This window comes from Arachis hypogaea, chromosome 5 (genome assembly GCF_003086295.3).
Source record: "Arachis hypogaea cultivar Tifrunner chromosome 5, arahy.Tifrunner.gnm2.J5K5, whole genome shotgun sequence".
In the NCBI taxonomy this organism is placed as follows: Eukaryota; Viridiplantae; Streptophyta; class Magnoliopsida; order Fabales; family Fabaceae; genus Arachis; species Arachis hypogaea.
Window position 1 is genome coordinate 76,857,369 of NC_092040.1, and position 22,366 is coordinate 76,879,734.

General features: G+C 38.9%; 1 protein-coding gene and 1 non-coding gene across 2 annotated transcripts; one reads left to right on the forward strand and one right to left on the reverse strand.

Moving 5' to 3' along the window:
* Positions 1 to 368: 368 nt before the first annotated feature.
* LOC112801670 (uncharacterized) lies at positions 369 to 21,644 on the reverse strand. Its single transcript, XM_025844546.3, has 2 exons — positions 20,592 to 21,644; positions 369 to 422 (listed from the first exon to the last, which is right to left on the reverse strand). The coding sequence occupies exons 1-2, from the start codon at positions 21,642 to 21,644 to the stop codon at positions 369 to 371; spliced, it is 1,107 nt and encodes a 368-aa protein (XP_025700331.3).
* Positions 7,301 to 7,408, forward strand: LOC112804527 (small nucleolar RNA R71). Its single transcript, XR_003203139.1, has one exon. It is a non-coding gene; the product is annotated as a small nucleolar RNA R71 (small nucleolar RNA).
* Positions 21,645 to 22,366: the final 722 nt, after the last annotated feature.

Sequence of the window (22,366 nt, forward strand, 5' to 3'; positions counted from 1 at the left end):
AGAAGGATATCATGACCTAACCGACATCAACTTGGGTCACATCCGAGGAGCCATTGATGATTTGTCAAGGCTATACATGGAAGGACAAGAACAACAACTGCAACTTCAATCTCAGAGAATGGATCGGCAAGAGGAAATGTTAACAAATTGGATGAATCAACAGAGGGAATGGCAGAAACAGCTAATGGAGCATCAACAAGAGCACTATTCCCAGCTTACTCAAGCCTTCAATCAAGTGTCTGAAAGGCAAGAAAGTCAAGATAAATGCCTCCAGGAACTCAACTAACAACAGATGAATCAGATGAAAGCATTCAACGAATTCAGCGTGCTAAATGAAGGAAGGCAACTGCACCGAGAAGAATTCAGCATCAACACTCAGGCAAAGTTAAACTATGTGGTTGAACATATTTATCACCTACACCCTGACATCCCAAATTATGAGGCAGTTTGCAAGAACTTAACTGAAGAAGAAGAAGGGAAGGTGAAACAGCAAAAGGAAGCATTAAAGAAGAAGATGGAGGATGCTGGATTTTGGAAAAAGTTGATGGGGAAACGTAAAGGGAATGGAGACTCAAGTAATCAAGGAGAATCCCAAGGGAGCAGAAGAGAATGGGCAGGCCAACAAGTGAAAGGTGGTGAAATACCTTCTTAGTTTACCTTCTTTTTCAAAGCTTTAAATAAGGAAAATCATGTATGAAATAGAACATGCTTCCATGGTAGCTTAGGATTTTCAATTCTGCATTTACTTCTCCTTGCTTAAGTCAATGTTATTGAGCCTAATGTCTTGAATGTTCACTTGCACCTTTCTTACTTGTATGCTTGTCTCTTTAAGTTAATCAAAAAGAAAATGTTATGAAAAGAATGAGAGTGGAGTTATTTTGTAAAGTGCATTCTGAATGTTTGTGGTAGGATGATTAGTAAGCTAAGTTGGTTCACCAAGAAAGGAAAGAAAGCAACTATCCATTCTAAGTCCTATGTTTGAGACACATTCTTTGAGGCTAGCTGGTGCGCGAAATTGTGAACAATACTTTTCACAACTCTCACAATCCCCGGTCATGAACCCCAAAAACTTGGTAGCTCAGTACCATGGCATTACACAACTTCGCACAACTAACCAGCAAGTGCACTGGGTCGTCCAAGTAATAAACCTTACGCGAGTAAGGGTCGATCCCACGGAGATTGTTAGTATTGAAGCAAGCTATGGTCATCTTGTAAATCTTAGTCAGGCAAACTCAAATGGATATAGTGATGAACGAAAATAAACAATAAGATAAAGATAGAGGTACTTATGTAATTCATTGGTAGGAACTTCAGATAAGCGCATGAAGATGCCTTCCCTTCCGTCTCTCTGCTTTCCTACTGTCTTCATCCAATCCTTCTTACTCTTTTCCATGGCAAGCTCATGTAGGGTTTCACCGTTGTCAATGGCTACCTCCCATCCTCTCAGTGAAAACGTTTGCCTATGCTCTGTCACAGCATGGGGTAATCAGCTGTCGGTTCTCGGTCAGGCCGGAATAGAATCCATCGATTCTTTTGCGTCTGTCACTAACGCCCCGCCTGCTAGGAGTTTGAAGCACGTCACAGTCATTCAATCATTGAATCCTACTCAGAATACCACAGACAAGGTTAGACCTTCCGGATTCTCTTGAATGCCGCCATCAGTTCTCGCCTATACCACGAAGACTCTGATCTCACGGAATGGCTGGCTCGTTTGTCAGACGAGCACTCGGTTGTCAGGCGATCAACCATGCATCGTGCAATCAGGAATCCAAGAGATATTCACTCAATCGAAGGTAGAACGGAGGTGGTTGTCAGTCAAACATTCATAAGTGAGAATGATGATGAGTGTCATGGATCATCACATTTATCAAGTTGAAGAACAAGTGATATCTTAGAACAAGAACAAGCGGAATTGAATGGAAGAATAATAGTAATTGCATTAATACTCGAGGTACAGCAGAGCTCCACACCTTAATCTATGGTGTGTAGAAACTCCACCGTTGAAAATACATGAGAACAAGGTCTAGGCATGGCCGAATGGCCAGCCTCCCAATGATCTAAGATAGCATAAAAATGAAGATAGCTATCCCGATATCTCAATACAATAGTAAAAGGTCCTACTTATAGAAAACTAGTAGCCTAGGGTGTACAGAGATGAGTAAAAGACATAAAAATTCACTTCCGGGCCCACTTGGTGTGTGCTTGGGCTGAGCAATGAAGCATTTTCGTGTAGAGACTCTTCTTGGAGTTAAACGCCAGCTTTAGTGCCAGTTTGGGCGTTTAACTCCCATTTGGGTGCCAGTTCCAGCGTTTAACGCTGGGATTTCTGAGGGTGACTTTGAACGCCGGTTTGGGCCATCAAATCTTGGGCAAAGTATGGACTATCATATATTGCTGGAAAGCCCAGGATGTCTACTTTCCAACGCCGTTGAGAGCGCGCCAATTGGGCTTCTGTAACTCCAGAAAATCCACTTCGAGTGCAGGGAGGTTAGAATCCAACAGCATCTGCAGTCCTTTTTAGTCTCTGAATCAGATTTTTGCTCAGGTCCCTCAATTTCAGCCAGAAAATACCTGAAATCACAGAAAAACACACAAACTCATAGTAAAGTCCAGAAAAGTGAATTTTAACTAAAAACTAATAAAAATATACTAAAAACTAACTAGATCATACTAAAAACATACTAAAAACAATGCCAAAAGGCGTATAAATTATCCGCTCATCACAACACCAAACTTAAATTGTTGCTTGTCCTCAAGCAACTGAAAATCAAATAAGATAAAAAGAAGAGAATATGCAATGAATTCCAAAAACATCTATGAAGATCAGTATTAATTAGATGAGCGGGGCTTTTAGCTTTTTGCATCTGAATAGTTTTGGCATCTCACTCTATCCTTTGAAATTCAGAATGATTGGCTTCTTTAGGAACTTAGAATCCAGATAGTGTCATTGATTCTCGTAGTAAAGTATGATGATTCTTGAACATAGCTACTTATTGAGTCTTGGCTGTGGCCCAAAGCACTCTGTCTTCCAGTATTACCACCGGATACATACATGCCACAGACACATAATTGGGTGAACCTTTTCAGATTGTGACTCAGCTTTGCTAGAGTCCCCAACTAGAGGTGTCCAGGGTTCTTAAGCACACTCTTATTGCCTTGGATCACAACTTTATTTTTCTTTCTTTTCCCTCTTCTTTTTTTTTCGAAATTTTCTCTTTTTTTTTTTTTGCTTCAAGAATCATTGTAATGATTTTTCAGATCCTCAGTAACATGTCTCCTTTTTCCTCATTCTTTCAAGAGCCAATATTCATGAACCACAAATTCAAGATACATATGCACTGTTTAAGCATACATTCAGAAAACAAAAAGTATTGCCACCACATCAAAATAATTAAACTGCTATAAAATTCAAAATTCATGCAATTCTTTCCTTTTCAATTTAAGCACGTTTTTATTCAAAAAAGGTGATGGATTCATAGGACATTCATAACTTTAAGGCATAGACACTAAGATACTAATGATCACAAGACACAAACATGGACAAACATAAGCATAAAATTCGAAAAACAGAAGAATAAAGAACAAGGAAATCAAGGAACGGGTCCACCTTAGTGATGGCGGCTCTTTCTTCCTCTTGAAGATCCTATGGAGTGCTTGAGCTCCTCAATGTCTCTTCCTTGTCTTTGTTGTTCCTCCCTCATGATTCTTTGATCTTCTCTAATTTCATGGAGGATGATGGAGTGTTCTTGATGCTCCACCCTTAGTTGTCCCATGTTGGAACTCAATTCTCCTAGGGAGGTGTTTAGTTGCTCCCAATAGTTTTGTGGAGGAAAGTGCATCCCTTGAGGAATCTCAGGGATCTCATGGTGAGTGGGGTCTCTTGTGTGCTCCATCCTCTTCTTAGTGATGGGCTTGTCCTCATCAATGGGAATGTCTCCCTCTATGTCAACTCCAACTGAATAACAGAGGTGACAAATGAGATGAGGAAAGGCTAACCTTGCCAAGGTAGAGGACTTGTCCGCCACCTTATAGAGTTCTTGGGCTATAACCTCATGAACTTCTATTTCTTCTCCAATCATGATGCTATGGATCATGATAGCCCGGTCTATGGTAACTTTGGATCGGTTGCTAGTGGGAATGATTGAGCGTTGGATGAACTCCAACCATCCTCTAGCCACGGGCTTGAGGTCATGCCTTCTTAATTGAACCGGCTTCCCTCTTGAATCTCTCTTCCATTGGGCGCCCTCTTCACATATGATCGTGAGGACTTGGTCCAACCTTTGATCAAAGTTGACCCTTCTAGTGTAAGGATGTTCATCTCCTTGCATCATGGGCAAGTTGAACGCCACCCTCACACTTTCCGGACTAAAATCTAAGTATTTCCCCCGAACCATAGTAAGATAATTCTTTGGATTCGGGTTCATACTTTGGTCATGGTTCTTGGTGATCCATGCATTGGCATAGAACTCTTGAACCATCAAGATTCTGACTTGTTGAATGGGGTTGGTAAGAACTTCCCAACCTCTTCTTCGGATCTCATGTCGGATCTCCGGATATTCACCCTTTTTGAGTGAAAAAGGGACCTCGGGGATCACCTTCTTCAAGGCCACAACTTCATAGAAGTGGTCTTGATGCACCCTTGAGATGAATCTTTCCATCTCCCATGACTCGGAGGTGGAAGCTTTTGCCTTCCCTTTCCTCTTTCTAGAGGTTTCTCCGGCCTTGGATGCCATAAATGGTTATGGAAAAACAAAAAGCAATGCTTTTACCACACCAAACTTAAAATGTTTGCTCGTCCTCGAGCAAAAGAAGAAAGAAGAGAGTAGAAGAAGAAGAAAAGAGGAAGAAGGGAATGGCTATGTGTTCGGCCAAAGGGGAGAGAAATGGTGTTTAGGATGTGTGAAAATGAAGGAGTGAAGGAGGGTTTATATAGGAGAGGGGGATGGGAGGGTTCGGCCATTTGAGGATGGGTTTGGGTGGGAAAGTGGTTTGAATTTGAATGGTGAGGTAGGTGGGGTTTTGTGAAGGATGGATGTGAGTGGTGAAGAGAAAGATGGGATTTGATGGGTGAAGGGTTTTTGGGGAAGAGGTGTTGAGGTGATTGGTGAATGGGTGAAGAAGAGAGAGAGAGTTGTAAGGTAGGTGGGGATCCTGTGGGGTCCACAGATCCTGAGGTGTTAAGGAAAAGTCATCCCTGCACCAAATGGCAAACAAAATCACGTTTTTAGCCATTTCTGGCGTTAAACGCCGGGCTGGTGCCCATTTCTGGCATTTAACGCCAGCTTCTTGCCCATTTCTGGCGTTTAACGCCAGTCTGGTGCCCCTTTCTGGCGTTAAACGCCCAGAATGGTGCCAGACTGGGCGTTAAACGCCCAACAGCTAACCTCACTGGCGTTTAAACGCCAGTGGGTGCGTCCTCCAGGGTGTGCTGTTTTCCTTCCTGTTTTTCATTCTCTTTTTGCTTTTTTCATTGATTTTGTGACTTCTCATGATCATCAACCTACAAAAAAGAGAAAATAACAAAATAAAATAGATAAAATATAACATTGGGTTGCCTCCCAACAAGCGCTTCTTTAATGTCAGTAGCTTGACAGAGGACTCTCATGGAGCCTCAGAAATGCTCAGAGCTATGTTGGAACCTCCCAACACCAAACTTAGAGTTTGAATGTGGGGATTCAACACCAAACTTAGAAGTTGGTTGTGGCCTCCCAACACCAAACTTAGAGTTTGACTGTGGGGGCTCTGTTTGGCTCTGCTTTGAGAGAAGCTCTTCATGCTTCCTCTCCATGATGATAGAGGGATATCCTTGAGCCTTAAACACCAAGGATTCTTCATTCACTTGAATGATCAACTCTCCTCTATCAATATCAATCACAGCCTTTGCAGTGGCTAGGAAGGGCCTGCCAAGGATGATGGACTCATCCATGCACTTCCCAGTCTCTAGGACTATGAAATCAGTAGGGATGTAATGGTCTTCAACTTTAACCAGAACATCCTCTACAAGTCCATGGGCTTGTTTTCTTGAATTGTCTGCCATCTCTAGTGAGATTTTTGCAGCTTGCACCTCAGAGATCCTTAACATCTCCATTACAGAGAGAGGCATGAGGTTTACACTTGACCCTAAGTCACACAAGGCCTTCTTGAAGGTCATGGTGCCTATGGTACAAGGTATTGAAAACTTCCCAGGATCCTGTCTCTTTTGAGGCAGTTTCTGCCTAGACAAGTTATCCAGTTCTTTGGTGAGCAAAGGAGCTTCATCCTCCCAAGTCTCATTTCCAAATAACTTGTCATTCAGCTTCATGATTGCTCCAAGATATTTAGCAACTTGCTCCTCAGTGACATACTCATCCTCTTCAGAGGAAGAATACTCATCAGAGCTCATGAATGGCAGAAGTAAGTTCAATGGAATCTCTATGGTCTCAGTTTGAGCCTCAGATTCTCATGGTTCCTCATTGGGAAACTCATTGGAGGCCAGTGGACGTCCAGTGAGGCCTTCCTCAGTGGCGTTCACTGCCTCTTCTTCCTCCCAAAATTTGGCCATGTTGATGGCCTTGCACTCTCCTTTTGGATTTTCTTCTGTATTGCTTGGGAGAGTACTAGGAGGGAGTTCAGTAATTTTCTTGCTCAGCTGACCCACTTGTCCTTCCAAGTTTCTAATGGAAGACCTAGTTTCAGTCATGAAACTTTGAGTGGTTTTGATTAGATCAGAGACCATGGTTGCTAAGTCAGAGTTATTCTGCTTAGAACTCTCTGTCTGTTGCTGAGAAGATGATGGAAAAGGCTTGCTATTGCTAAACCTGTTTCTTCCACCATTATTGTTGTTGAAACCTTGTTGAGGTATCTGTTGATCCTTCCATGAGAAATTTGGATGATTTCTCCATGAAGGATTATAGGTGTTTCCATAGGGTTCTCCCATGTAATTCGCCTCTTCCATTGAAGGGTTCTCAGGATCATAAGCTTCTTCATCAGATGAAGCTTCCTTAGTACTGCTTGGTGCATTTTGCATTCCAGACAGACTTTGAGAAATCATATTAACTTGTTGAGTCAACATTTTGTTCTGAGCCAATATGGCATTCAGAGTGTCAATCTCAAGAACTCCTTTCTTCTGACTAGTCCCATTGTTCACAAGATTTCGTTCATAAGTGTACATGAATTGGTTATTTGCAACCATTTCAATCAGTTCTTGAGCTTCTGTAGGCGTCTTCTTCAGATGAAGAGAGCCTCCAGCAGAGCTATCCAAGGACATCTTGGACAGTTCAGAGAGACCATCATAGAAAATTCCTATGATGCTCCATTCAGAAAGCATGTCAGAGGGACATTTTCTGATTAATTGTTTGTATCTTTCCCAAGCTTCATAGAGGGATTCTCCTTCCTTCTGTCTGAAGGTTTGGACTTCCACTCTAAGCTTACTCAATTTTTGAGGTGGAAAGAACTTTGCCAAGAAGGCATTGACTAGCTTTTCCCAAGAGTCCAGGCTTTCTTTAGGTTGAGAATCCAACCATGTTCTAGCTCTGTCTCTTACAACTAAAGGGAATAGCATAAGTCTGTAGACTTCAGGGTCAACCCCATTAGTCTTGATAGTGTCACAGATTTGCAAGAACTCAGCTAAAAACTGATGAGGATCTTCCAGTGGAAGTCCATGGAACTTGCAATTCTGTTGCATTAGAGAAACTAATTGAGGCTTAAGCTCAAAGTTGTTTGCTCCAATGGCAGGGATAGAGATGCTTCTCCCATAGAAGTCGGGAGTAGGTGCAGTAAAGTCACCCAGCACCTTCCTTGCATTGTTGGCATTGTTGTTTTCAGCTGCCATGTGTTCTTCTCCTTTGAAGAATTCGGTCAGGTCCTCTAAAGAGAGTTGTGCTTTGGCTTCTCTTAGCTTTCTCTTCAAGGTCCTTTCAGGTTCAGGGTCAGCCTCAACAAGAATGCCTTTGTCTTTGCTTCTGCTCATAAGAAAGAGAAGAGAACAAGAAAATGTGGAATCCTCTATGTCACAGTATAGAGATTCCTTGAAGTGTCAGAGGAAAAGAAGAGTAGAAGACAGAAGTAGAAAATTCGAACTTATCACAGGAGATGGAGTTCGAATTTTGCATTAAGGAATAATGTTAGTCCATAAATAGAAGGATGTGAGAAGGAGGGAAGTGATTTTCGAAAATTAAGTGAAAAATTTTGAAAATATTTTTGAAAAACATTACTTAATTTTCGAAAATGAAAGTGGGAAAGAAATAAAGTGATTTTTGAAAAAGATTTTGAAATTAGAAATCAAAAAGATTTGATTGAAAATTATTTTGAAAAAGAGGTGGTTAGGAAAATATGATTGGTTTTAAAAAGATGTGATTGAGAATATATGATTTGAAAAAAACATTTTAAAAAGATTTGATTTTGAAAATTAAAAACTTGACTAACAAGAAAAGATATGATTCAAACATTAAACCTTTCTCAACAGAAAAGGCAACATGCTTGAAATGTTGAATCAAATCATTAATTGATAGTAAGTATCTTTGAAAAAAAAGAAAGAAATTGAATTTGAAAAAGATTTGATTGAAAAGGTATGATTTGAAAAAGATTTGAATTTGAAAAACTTTGAAAACTGAAAAAAAAATTACATTGAAAAACAGAATCTTTCCCCTTGTGCCATCCTGGCGTTAAACGCCCAGAATGGTGCACATTCTGGCATTTAACGCCCAAAACTATACCTTTTTGGGTGTTAAACGCCCAACCAGGTACCCTGGCTGGCGTTTAAACGCCAGTCTGTCCTTCTTCACTGGGCATTTTGAACGCCCAGCTTTTTCTGTGTAATTCCTCTGCTGTATGTTCTGAATCTTCAATTCTCTGTATTATTGACTTGAGAAGACACAAATTAAAAATATTTTTGGATTTTTTTATAATAAAAACAAATCAAAATGCAACAAGAATCAAGTAACAATGCATGCAAGACACCAAACTTAGCAGTTTGTATACTACTGACACTAACAAAATGAAAATGCATATGAGACACAATAACACTCAAGTCAAGAGAATTCAAAGATCAGAGTAAGAAAATCATCAAGAATTACTTGAAGATCCTTAAGACATATGAATGAATGCATGCAGTTGACACCAAACTTAAGATGAGACACTAGACTCAAGCAAGAAATTTTTGGATTTTATGATTTTTTTGATTTTGTTTTTTTGTGTTTTTCGAAAATTAAAAGGAAAAAGATATCAAAATTCTTAATGAGAATTCCAGGAATCAGTGCAATGCTAGTCTAAGACTCCGGTCCAGGAATTAGACATGGCTTCACAGCCAGCCAAGCTTTCAAAGAAAGCTTCGGTCCAAAACACTAGACATGGCCAAAGGCCAGCCAAGCCTTAGCAGATCACTGCTCCAAAAGCAAGATTGATAAAAATCAACAAGCTTTTGTGATGATAAGTTGAAACCTCGGTCCAATGAGATTAGACATGGCTTCTCAGCCAGCCAGACTTCAACAAATCATCATGAAACTCTAGAATTCATCTTCAAGAATTTCGAAAAAAAAAATAAATACCTAATCTAAGCAACAAGATGAACCTTCAGTTGTCCAAACTGAACAATCCCCGGCAACGGCGCCAAAAACTTGGTGCGCGAAATTGTGAACAATACTTTTCACAACTCTCGTAATCCCCGGTCATGAACCCCAAAAACTTGGTAGCTCAGTACCATGGCATTACACAACTTCGCACAACTAACCAGCAAGTGCACTGGGTCGTCCAAGTAATAAACCTTACGCGAGTAAGGGTCGATCCCACGGAGATTATTAGTATTGAAGCAAGCTATGGTCATCTTGTAAATCTTAGTCAGGCAAACTCAAATGGATATAGTGATGAACGAAAATAAACAATAAGATAAAGATAGAGGTACTTATGTAATTCATTGGTAGGAACTTCAGATAAGCGCATGAAGATGCCTTCCCTTCCGTCTCTCTGCTTTCCTACTGTCTTCATCCAATCCTTCTTACTCTTTTCCATGGCAAGCTCATGTAGGGTTTCACCGTTGTCAATGGCTACCTCCCATCCTCTCAGTGAAAACGTTTGCCTATGCTCTGTCACAGCATGGGGTAATCAGCTGTCGGTTCTAGGTCAGGCCGGAATAGAATCCATCGATTCTTTTGCGTCTGTCACTAACGCCCCGCCTGCTAGGAGTTTGAAGCACGTCACAGTCATTCAATCATTGAATCCTACTCAGAATACCACAGACAAGGTTAGACCTTCCGGATTCTCTTGAATGCCGCCATCAGTTCTCGCCTATACCACGAAGACTCTGATCTCACGGAATGGCTGGCTCGTTTGTCAGACGAGCACTCGGTTGTCAGGCGATCAACCATGCATCGTGCAATCAGGAATCCAAGAGATATTCACTCAATCAAAGGTAGAACGGAGGTGGTTGTCAGTCACACGTTCATAAGTGAGAATGATGATGAGTGTCACGGATCATCACATTCATCAAGTTGAAGAACAAGTGATATCTTAGAACAAGAACAAGCGGAATTGAATGGAAGAATAATAGTAATTGCATTAATACTCGAGGTACAGCAGAGCTCCACACCTTAATCTATGGTGTGTAGAAACTCCACCGTTGAAAATACATGAGAACAAGGTCTAGGCATGGCCGAATGGCCAGCCTCCCAATGATCTAAGATAGCATAAAAATGAAGATAGCTATCCCGATATCTCAATACAATAGTAAAAGGTCCTACTTATAGAAAACTAGTAGCCTAGGGTGTACAGAGATGAGTAAAAGACATAAAAATCCACTTCCGGGCCCACTTGGTGTGTGCTTGGGCTGAGCAATGAAGCATTTTCGTGTAGAGACTCTTCTTGGAGTTAAACGCCAGCTTTAGTGCCAGTTTGGGCGTTTAACTCCCATTTGGGTGCCAGTTCCAGCGTTTAACGCTGGGATTTCTGAGGGTGACTTTGAACGCCGGTTTGGGCCATCAAATATTGGGCAAAGTATGGACTATCATATATTGCTGGAAAGCCCAGGATGTCTACTTTCCAACGCCGTTGAGAGCGCGCCAATTGGGCTTCTGTAGCTCCAGAAAATCCACTTCGAGTGCAGGAAGGTCAGAATCCAACAGCATCTGCAGTCCTTTTTAGTCTCTGAATCAGATTTTTGCTCAGGTCCCTCAATTTCCGCCAGAAAATACCTGAAATCACAGAAAAACACACAAACTCATAGTAAAGTCCAGAAAAGTGAATTTTAACTAAAAACTAATAAAAATATACTAAAAACTAACTAGATCATACTAAAAACATACTAAAAACAATGCCAAAAAGCGTATAAATTATCCGCTCATCACTAGCTAAACAATAAGGTCCCAGCAAGAAAAGAAAAAAAAAAGAAGAGCAATACAAGTGAAAATAAGATAGGGAACACAATAAGAAACAATGCTAGGCACCAAGGGTTTTGAAACTGAGGCATGTGTCTGTGGTGTTTATGTACAAGGGATATACTTGGATGAATAAGCTCTTAGGGGTGCCTTATCACTTGGTAACTTGGATTAACTAATCCGGGATTATCAGCTGAAAGTCCACTATCAAGAGTAACCCTTGTTACAGAGCACTTAGTAACCCAAAGAGGTGCTGGACACCAAGGTCTCAAGAAAGAAAGAATAACAAACCATGTGCTTGTGGTGTGTATGTATGAGGGAAAGAGACTTGAGGGAGTAAGTCCTTAGGGGTGTCTTAACACCTAGCACCCTAAAACCAACTGGTTTGGGAGTGTTGGCTGAAAACTTATCATAAAGAGACGCCCTCTTACAAAGCACCGAGCAAAAAGAAAAATAAACTTTGAAAATAAAAAAGAAGGATCAATAAGAAAGAAGCCTCAAGCGATGCAATCAAGAGAGTGACTAGGGATTTGATAAAGGCTTGAAACCTAAAAGGAAAGAACCTAAGTTGCTATGCATGAAACTCCATGAACCATGAATGCTGCTTCCATCTTATCTTCTTATTCTTTCATTTCATTTTTCTTATACTTCAGTACTTGCTTAGGGACAAGCAAGCTTTAAGTTTGGTGTTGTGATGCCAGGGCATCTAGGCCAGTTTCACTGACCTTTTCTTTACTGTTTTAGGGTAGTTTCATGCATTTTCCTAGTGAATAAAGCAAGTTTTGGATGAAAATACACTTAAAGATGCATTTTCCTAGTGAATAAGGCAAGTTTTGCCAGAATTGCATGATATTTTAATGATGCATAATCTCATGACTTTGGCTAGAGCTTTGATGCACTTTAATTGCTTGATTTCAGGACAAATGAAGCATGGAAGAGTCACGTTAGCATTCACGTTAACTTAGTTAACGTGACTACTAACGTGGGATGGCAAATAGCTTGCAACGTTAATGAGAAAAGTAATCACCAATAATGCCTGCGAAGCCATTCATAGCCTACGTTAAGAGCCACGTTAACTAAGTTAACGTGGTACTTAACGTAGAAGAAAAAGAGGACTCCACGTTAATAAGAAATGTGAACTCCAATAACGTTTCTCCTCAACATTAGTGGTAAAGGTGAACACCACTAACGTTGGGAAACGAGGCAATGCTCCACGTTAAGAGTCATGTTAACTAAGTTAACGTGAACTCTAACGTGGACGAGGATCAACAATGCCAACGTTAGTAACATTCACTTTTGTCACTAACGTTAGAGCATTAGCATTGCCTACGTTAACTCTCATGTTAAGATTGTTAACATGGAAGTTAACATGGAGTGGGGTTCAAAGAGCCAACGTTAGTGACACTCACTTTTGTCACTAACATTGGGAGAGGGCTTCATCACTATGTTAAGAGCCACGTTAACTTAGTTAACATGGGTTTTAACGTAGGGGCTTAAGGCAATTGGAGCGTTAGTGACAAAGGTGAGTGTCACTAACGCTCTCGAAGGTGACAAATGCCTACGTTAAGAGCTACGTTAGCTAAGCTAACGTGAGACCTAACGTAAGGGGCAAGAGGCAAGCAACGTTAATGGGAAAAATGATTCCCATTAACGTTTGCGAAAAAGGGGCACAAGCCAACGTTAATGGGAAAAGTGAGTCCCATTAACGTTGGCCAAGAATTGAGAAGGAACGTTAGAAGTCACGTTAAGACTTCTAACGTTGAGAATATCGTGGGCATATAAAGGAAGAACGTTAGTGGAAAAGGTGAATGCCACTAACGTTCTCGCAACCAGAAATGTATTCCACGTTAATCTCACTAAATGCCCAAGCCTAATTCATAATTCTTTGTAAGCTGGGCCCACTAAAGATGAGAATTGCTTCAACTCAAGGTCCAAAGCCCACATCCAAGACTTGAAGAACTCACTAGAAGATCATGAAGAATAGTATATATAGGAGTAGTTTTGAACTAGATAAAAACTTTTGGCTTGGTGGGAGCTACTCTCTGCATATTTTTACTTTTCTGTACTTCTAGCATGGATTCTTCTTTCCTGCCAATTTTGATTTTTAGAGCTATGAACAACTAAACCCCTTTCATTGGGTTAGGGTGCTCTGCTGTAATTTGGTGGATCAATATTAGTTTTCATTCTTCTTCTACTATCTTTTCTCTTGATTTTACTAGAAAGCTTTCAATCTTAATTCTATTGGTTAGTTGTCTTGGAAAAGAAACTCTCCATAATTGGATCTCTTCAGAACCTTGGAAGAGGAATGAAGAGATCATGCTAGAAATGCTTTCTCATGCTAGACCAATTTAGGGTTGGATGGATATGTGACTATAATCCTACCAATACTTGATTTGGGAAATGTATGTGGTATAATCAGCGACCATACTTCATCTCTTCTCATGAGCAATAGACCAAGGAATTGGCTATTGATCAAGATTTGAGAGATTGGATTACCAAGGAATTGGAATCCAATCATTTAAGATTGCCAAGGAGATCAATAAATGCATTGATTGAGGAAGAGATGAGAATGAATATGATCCGGAGAATTGCAACATCTCCTAACCCCAATGATCTCCCCAATTCTGATCTTACCCATTCTCTTTAGTTTTTGCCATTCACTTTTATGAGCATTACCCCAATTCCCCATTTAAGATTCTGCACTTTAATTTCTGCTATTTAATTTCTCGTCATTTAAATTTCTGCATCTAAATCTCAATTCTGTTTAGCTCAACTAGCATAATCTTCTAACTAAAGTTGCTTGACCAATCAATCCTTGTGGGATTCGACCTCACTCTATAGTGAGTTTTATTTGACGATAATTCGATATACTTACCGAAGGGAGATTTGTTGAGAGACAAGTTTCCATGCATCAGTTTTCTGAATGAATGCTTGAACAGTGCATATTTTTGATAGTGAAGTTTATGAATGTTAAAATTGTTGGCTCTTGAAAGAATGATGAACAAAGAGAAATGTTATTGATAATCTAAAAAATCATGAAATTGATTCTTGAAGCAAGAAAAAACAGTGAAAAGGGAAAATCTTGCGGAAAAAAATGGCAAAAAAATATTTAGAAAAAGAAATAAAAAGAAAAAGCAAGCAGAAAAAGCCAATAGCCCTTTAAAATAAAAGGCAAGGGTAAAGAGGATCCAAGGCTTTGAGCATTAATGGATAGGAGGGCTCAAGGAAATAAAATCCAGGCCTAAGCGGCTAAATTAAGCTGTCCCCTAACCATGTGCTTGTGTCATGAAGGTCCAAGTGAAAAGGTTAAGACTGAGTGGTTAAAGTCATGATCCAAAGTAAAAAGAGTGTGTTAAGAACTCTAGACACCTCTAACTGGGGACTTTAGCAAAGCTGAGTCACAATCTGAAAAGGTTCACCCAGTTATGTGTCTGTGGCATTTATGTATCCGGTGGTAATACTGGAAAACAAAATGCTTAGGGCCATGGCCAAGACTCATAAAGTAGTTGTGTTCAAGAATCAATATATTGAACTAGGAGAATCAATAACACTATCTAAAATTCTGAGTTCCTATAGATACCAATCATTCTGAACTTCAAAGGAAAAAGTGAGATGCCAAAACTGTTGAGAAGCAAAAAGCTACAAGCCCCGCTCATATAATTGGAACTAACCAATCCAGCTTCCAACCCTGGCATTCAAACGCCAGTGAGGGATCAGACACATACAAGTGCTGATAGCAACCCCTCTAAAAAGGCTTTTCCAACCACATCTGTAGGAAATAAACCAACAGCAACTAAGGTTGAGGAAAACAAAGCCAAAATGCCTTATCCTCAGAAACTCCGCCAAGCATAACAGGATAAGCAATTTGCCCACTTTGCAGACTATCCTAGGACTCTTGAAATAAAGATTCTGTTTGTAGAGGCACTTGAGCAAAGACCCTCTTATGCTTAGTTCATGAAAGAGATCTTAAGTCATAAGAAGGATTGGAGAGAAACTGAAAAAGTTTACCTCACTGAAGAATGCAGTGCAGTCATTCTGAAAAGCTTACCTGAGAAGCTTAAAGATCCTGGAAGCATCATGATACCATGCACATTAGAAGGTACTTCTACCAAGAAAGCTCTATGTGATCTTGGAGCAAGTATCAACCTAATACCTACATCCACTATCAAAAAGCTTGGTTTGACTGAAAAAGTCAAACCAACCCGGATATGTCTCCAACTTGCTGATGGCTCCATTAAATACCCATCAGGCGTGATTGAAGACATGATTGTCAAGGTTGGGCCATTTGCCTTTCCCATTGACTTTGTGGCACTAGAATGGAGGAGCACAAGAGTGCAACTCTCATTCTAGGAAGACCTTTCCTAGCAACTGGACGAACCCTTATTGACGTCCAAAAAGGGGAATTAACCCTGAGAGTCAATGAGGACGAGTTTAAGTTGAATGTTGTCAAAGTTATGTAGCATCCAGACACCCCAAACGACTGCATGAGCATTGATATTATTGACTCTCTGGTGGAAGAGGTCAATATGACTGAGTCTCGAATCAGAGCTAGAGGATATCTTTAAAGATGTTCAACCTGATCTGGAGGAACCAGAGAGAATAATAGAACCTCTGAAAATCCCTCAGGAAGAGAAGAAACCTCATAAACCTGAGCTCAAACCATTACCACCATCCCTGAAATATGTATTTCTGGGATAAGATGACACTTTTCCTGTAATCATAAGCTCTACCTTAGAGCCATAGGAAGAGGAAGCACTAATTCAAGTGCTGAGGACATGCAAGACAGCTCTTTGGTGGTCCATCAGTGATCTTAAGGCCATTAGCCCAGCCAGATGCATGCACAAGATCCTATTGGAGGATGACGTTAAGCTAGTGGTTCAACCACAGAGGCGGCTGAATCCAGCCATAAAGGAGGTGGTGCAGAAGGAAGTCACTAAATTACTACAGGCTGGGATTATTTATCCTATTTCTGATAGCCCCTGGGTGAGCCCTATCCAGGTCGTCCCTAAGAAGGGTGGCATGACAGTGGTTCATAATGAAAAAAATGAACTGGTTCCTACAAGAACTGTTACAGTGTGGCGTATGCGTATTGATTATAAAAGGCTCAATATAGCTACCAGAAAGGATCATTTTCCTTTACCATTCATAGATCAGATGCTAGAAAGACTAGCAGGTCATGATTACTACTACTTTTTGGATGGATATTCAGGTTATAATCAAATTGCAGTAGATCCCTATGATCAAGAGAAAACAGCATTCAAACAGCATTCAGATGTCCATCTGTAGTATTTGCATACAGAAGGATGCCATTTGGTCTGTGCAATGCACCTGCAACCTTTCAAAGGTGCATGCTCTCTATTTTCTCTGATATGGTGAAAAAATTTCTGGAAGTCTTCATGGATGATTTTTCAGTATTTGGAGACTCATTCAGCTCCTGTCTTGACCATCTAGCACTTGTTCTAAAGAGGTGCCAAGAGACTAACCATGTTTTAAATTGGGAGAAATGTCACTTTATGGTGACTGAAGGAATTGTCCTTGGGCATAAAATTTTGAACAAGGGAATAGAGGTGGATCAAGCTAAGGTAGAGGTAATTGAAAAATTACCACCACCTACCAATGTTAAGGCAATTAGAAGCTTTCTGGGGCATGTAGGATTCTATAGAAGGTTTATTAAGGATTTTTCGAAAATCACAAAATCTCTGAGCAATTTGCTGGTTGCTGATACACCATTTGTCTTTGACAAAGAGTGTTTGCAGGCCTTTGAGACTCTAAAAGCTAAGTTGGTCACAGCACCAATTATTTCTGCACCAAACTGGGCATTACCATTCGAACTAATGTGTGATGCCAGTGACCATGCCATTGGTACAGTATTGGGATAAAGGCATGATAAGCTTCTGCACATCATTTATTATGGCAGCCGTATTCTAAATAATTCGCAGAAGAACTACACAACCACAGAAAGGGAATTGCTTGCAGTGGTTTATGCCATTGACAAATTTAGATCTTATTTAGTAGGATCAAAAGTGATTGTGTACACTGACCATGCTGCTCTTAAATATCTACTCAGAAAGCAGGATTCAAAACCCAGGCTCATAAGATGGGTGTTGCTTTTGCAAGAGTTTGATATAGAAATAAGAGACAGAAAAGGGACAGAAAATCAAGTTGCTGATCACTTGTCCCGGATAGAACCAGTAGCAGGAGCGCCCCTCCCTCCTACTGAGATCTCTGAAACCTTTCCGGATGAGCAATTGTTTGCTATTCAGGAAGCTCCGTGGTTTGCAGACATTGTAGACTAGATTAAAAGCTCATTAATAGTCCAGCTAAAGACAGTAAAGAAGCGCTTGCTGGGAGGCAACCCAGTCATGAGTTTATTTTATTTGTAATTTTAATTCTAAATTAGATAATACATTTCAGTGAATGATACAGAGAAATAAAGGTTCAGGACATAAAGCAGATGAATCACAGAAAAAAGGACATCACTAGCGCAAAAGCACCAGTAAGGAAGGTTTCTGGTGTTGAACGCCAGAAAGAAGTAGCAAGTGGGCGTTAAACGCCCAAAACAAGCAAGGACTGGGCATTAAACGCCCAAAGGAAGCATCTCCTGGGCGTTTAATGCCAGGATTGTGGGGAGGAGGTATTTTTGTTTTCACTTCAAATTTTTTCCATTTTTCATGTTTCAATTTATGATTTCTTGCATAAACATGTTACAAATTCTCATCTTTCAACTTCAAAATGCAAAAAAAATTCTTAATCCTAAAAATATTTCTTCATTCTTCTTCAATCTCTTTTCAAATCTTTTTCAAAACTCATCTATCTTTTTTAATTATTTTCAAATCTTTTTAATTTCATCTCAAATCTTTTTCAAACTCATCATATTATCTTTTTAAATTCAAAGTTATCTTTTTCAAAATCTCATAATATCTTTTGAATTTTCGAAATTGCCTCTCCTTCTATTCCTCTCCTTTCTTTTCTTTTGCTTGAGGACAAGCAAACTTCTAAGTTTGGTGTGTTTTTCTGTGATCACTGAGCTAAAACACATCAAGATCATTGCACCTAAGGGAAAGCAAACTACTTCAAGAGGCAAGAAAGAGAATATTCCAAAACCACTTTGGAATCAAGAGAAGTTCTTAACCAAAGAACATGCAGACCATTGCCACAAAATAATGGGTCTGAGATTAGTAATCCCAGAAGTTAAATTCGATCTGAAAGAAGACAAATATCCGGAGATACAGGAGCTGAAGCACTAGAAGCTGTCTCTTGAAGGACTAGACACCCCACAGGTTGAAGGAGCACCCATCATCTCCCAAACTAAAGGTTGTTGAGTCCTAATCTTAAACTTAAATCTGTGATAACTTTTATTTTTAGGAACCTATCTGATTATTAGTAATTAGAATCTTTATTTTTATCTCCAAATAAGTTATAATGTATTTCTCTCATCATCATTAAACATGAATAAAATAATGGATTTTTTAGAATAAAGGAAGCAATTTTTAATATTTCGAGTTCTTAATAAGAAAAATTCAAATTACTTATATGTGGTGGCAATACTTTTGGTTTTCTGAATGAATGCTTGAATAGTGCATTTTTTTATAGTGAAGTTTATGAATCTTAAAATTGTTGGATCTTGAAAGAATGATGAAAAAGGAGAAATATTATTGATAATCGAAAAAAATTATGAAATTGATTCTTGAAGCAAGAAAAAGCAGTGAAAAACAAAGCTTGCGAAAAAAAAGATAAAAAAAAACAAAAGAAAAAGAAAAAGCAAGTAGAAAAAGCCAATAGCCCTTAAAACCAAAAGGCAAGGGTAAAAAGGATCTAAGGCTTTAAGCATCAATGGATAGGAGAGCCCAAGGAAATAAATCTAGGCCTAAGCGGCTAAATCAAGCTGTCCCTAACCATGTGCTTGTGGCATGCAGGTCCAAGTGAAAAGATTGAGACTGAGTGGTTAAAGTCATGATCCAAAGCAAAAAGAGTGTGCTTAAGAATTCTGCACACCTCTAATTGGAGACTTTAGCAAAGCTGAGTCACAATCTGAAAAGGTTCACCAGTTATGTGTCTGTGGCATTTATGTATCCAGTGGTAATATTGGAAAACAAAGTGCTTAGGGCAACGGCCAAGACTAAAAAAGTAGCTGTGTTCAAGAATCAACATATTAAACTAGGAGAATTAGTAACACTATCCGAATTCTAAGTTCCCATAGATGCCAATCATTCTAAACTTCAAAGGATAAATTGAGATGCCAAAACTATTCAGAAGCAAAAAGCTACTAGTCCCGCTCATCTAATTAGAATTTAAGCTTTATACAGAAACTCTAAGATGATTTTGCCTCTGGATTTTCTTTCTATCCTATTTTATTTATCTAGTTGCTTGAGGACAAGCAACATTTTAAGTTTGGTGTTGTGATGAGCGGATATTATATATGCTTTTTGGGGGTAATTTCATGTAGTTTTTAGTATGTTTTAGTTAGTTTTTAGTATATTTTTATTAGTTTTTAGGAAAAATTCATATTTCTGGACTTCACTATGAATTTTTGTGTTTTTCTGTGATTTCAGGCATTTTCTGGCTGAAATTGAGGGATCTGAGCAAAAATCTGATTCAGGCTGTAAAAGGACTGCTGATGTTGTTGGATTCTGACCTCCCTGCACTCGAAATGGATTTTCTGGAGGCAGTGGCGGAACCAGAAATTTCATAAGAGGGGGGCCAATTAAATATAAAATATAACAAAAAATTAACAAAATATGATTTGTAGCATATATATCAAAAAAGTAATTATATTATATAAAAGCCAATGTTCAACTACATACTTTAAGATTTTGATATTTTTAAACTTGCTCGACGATGCTTCATGGAACTAAAATCATCAATTATCATCTCTGAAGTGAATTTTGAAGCAATTTCCTTTTCAATATATACAATCATACAATCTGCTAAAAATTCATCTTCCATCTTGTTTCGAAGCCTTGTTTTAATAATCTTCATAGCTGAAAAGGCCCGTTCAGTTGTTGCTGTTGTCACAGGAAGAGTCAAAACAAGACGAATTAATCTATCAATTAAAGGATATATATTTGATTTTCCTGTCTCTGTCAATTTTTGACACAATTCAGCAAGAGTAGACAAATTCTGAAAATCTGGAGCTTTAACCACATCAAGTTCATAATGTTGTAACTCATAATCCAATTGAATCTTTTCTTGCTCAGAAAAATCTAAAGAATAGAAATTCTTTACAAGATTGCATATGTTGCAAACACTGAATAACTTGAAAGCATCTTTAGGATCTAGAGATGTACTCAGTATGAGGAGCTCGGTTGCTTGCTCACTAAATCTACTATTTAGCTCTTTCAATTGAAAATCTATCACGCTAGTAAAAATGTCAACACGATAGTGGTGTTCAACAGTGACAACATCCTTTTTACGACGAGACCGAATTATGTCACTAAAAGAAGCACCCATATCAGGTATCTGAATAGCATGATCATTGCAGAAAGAACTAACTTTCTCCAAAAGTGCTCCCCAACTACTATCTCTTAACTGTTGAATCAATGACTTTGTACTAGAAACCAGATGCATAGCATTCAAAATGTCTTGAGATTTTTGTTGCAATGCTTGACAAAGTTTATCAGTGATTCCCATGATTTCTTTCATCATATGCAAAATGAAAACAAAATCAAATGATAATAAAGATTTAAGAGCATAAGTAGCATCACCACGTTGAGAATATGTAGATCCATTAGTAGCCAAATCTTCCAGAACTGAAGTTGTTGCTCCAAACATACGTAAAAGGCTACAAATTGAGTTGAAGTGAGAGCTCCACCTGGTATCTCCTGATCTTTTTAATGTGCCAATTTGATTTGCTCCTCTTCCTGTTTCAATTTGATTAGTTGCAACTAAATGGGAAATTTCAGTTGCATAAGCAGATCGTAATTCATCATTGCGTTTGCAAGAAGAGCACACAACATTGATAATATTACTCAAACTTTGGAAAAAAGCATGAACATCAACAACTTCTTTAGCCGCAGCAACAAAAGCTAGCTGTAATTGATGAGCAAAGCAATGAACATAATATGCATAAGGACATTCTTGAATAATTAAAGCTTGTAACCCTTTCCACTCTCCACGCATATTACTAGCTCCGTCATACCCTTGACCTCGAACATTTTGAATGTTGAGATTGTGATGAGATAATGCAGAACAAATCTCTTGTTTTAGAGTAGCAGAAGTAGTATCTTTGACATGAACAACATCTATTAGCCTTTCTTTGACAAATCCATGCTTATCAACAAATCTAACAACAAGTGCCATTTGTTCTCTTCTAGATTCATCTCTAGCTTCATCAACAATCAAACAAAACTTTGCATTACCAATCTCATTGCAAATTTCATTTTGCACCTTTCTAGCAAAAACATGTAGAATTTCCTTTTGAATAGAAGGTGATGTGTATATTGCATTTTGAGGAGCATTATCCAAAACAACTGCATCCACTTCTTTATTGTAAGAAGCTAATAATTTTAACATTTCAAGAAAATTTCCTCGATTCTGAGACTCATGACTCTCGTCATGTCCCCTAAAAGCACAAGCTTGAAACGTTAACCATTTGACAGTATCAATAGAGGCTTTAAGACGCAATCTATTGCTTAAAACTTGTTGTGAGCTTTGCTTAGCCAATACTTTGTCAATGTGACATAATTGATTAAGCAAATCTTTACAAGACTTAACAGCAATATTATGAGGAGAATTAAGAGATTTACCCACATGAGATAAAAATGCACAATCCTTTCCATTATTCACTTTTTTCCAATTGCGAAATCCTCCTGATGTGAATGGACTTGATTTTCTAGAAAATAAATAGCATGGAAGACAAAATGCAGCATCCACTTCTGGCGAATATTCTAGCCAAGAAAAACTCTTAAACCAATGAGCTTTGAAACGACGAGGATGACTTTCTAGACCAGAAAGAGGGTACTCATCCATAATAAATTGATATGGTCCAAACGTTATGTATGCTCTACGGATTTCATCTTGTT

What these genes read in the sequence shown, in the direction of transcription:
- LOC112801670 (XM_025844546.3), bottom strand. Translation starts at nt 21,644, where the DNA reads ATGGCACTTGTTGTTAGATTTGTTGATAAGCATGGATTTGTCAAAGAA. An exon ending in ATGCTTTCAAGTTATTCAGT is followed by an intron (nt 423 to 20,591) that starts GTTTGCAACATA and finishes TTGGGATGTCAG; the next exon opens with GGTGTAGGTGATAAATATGT.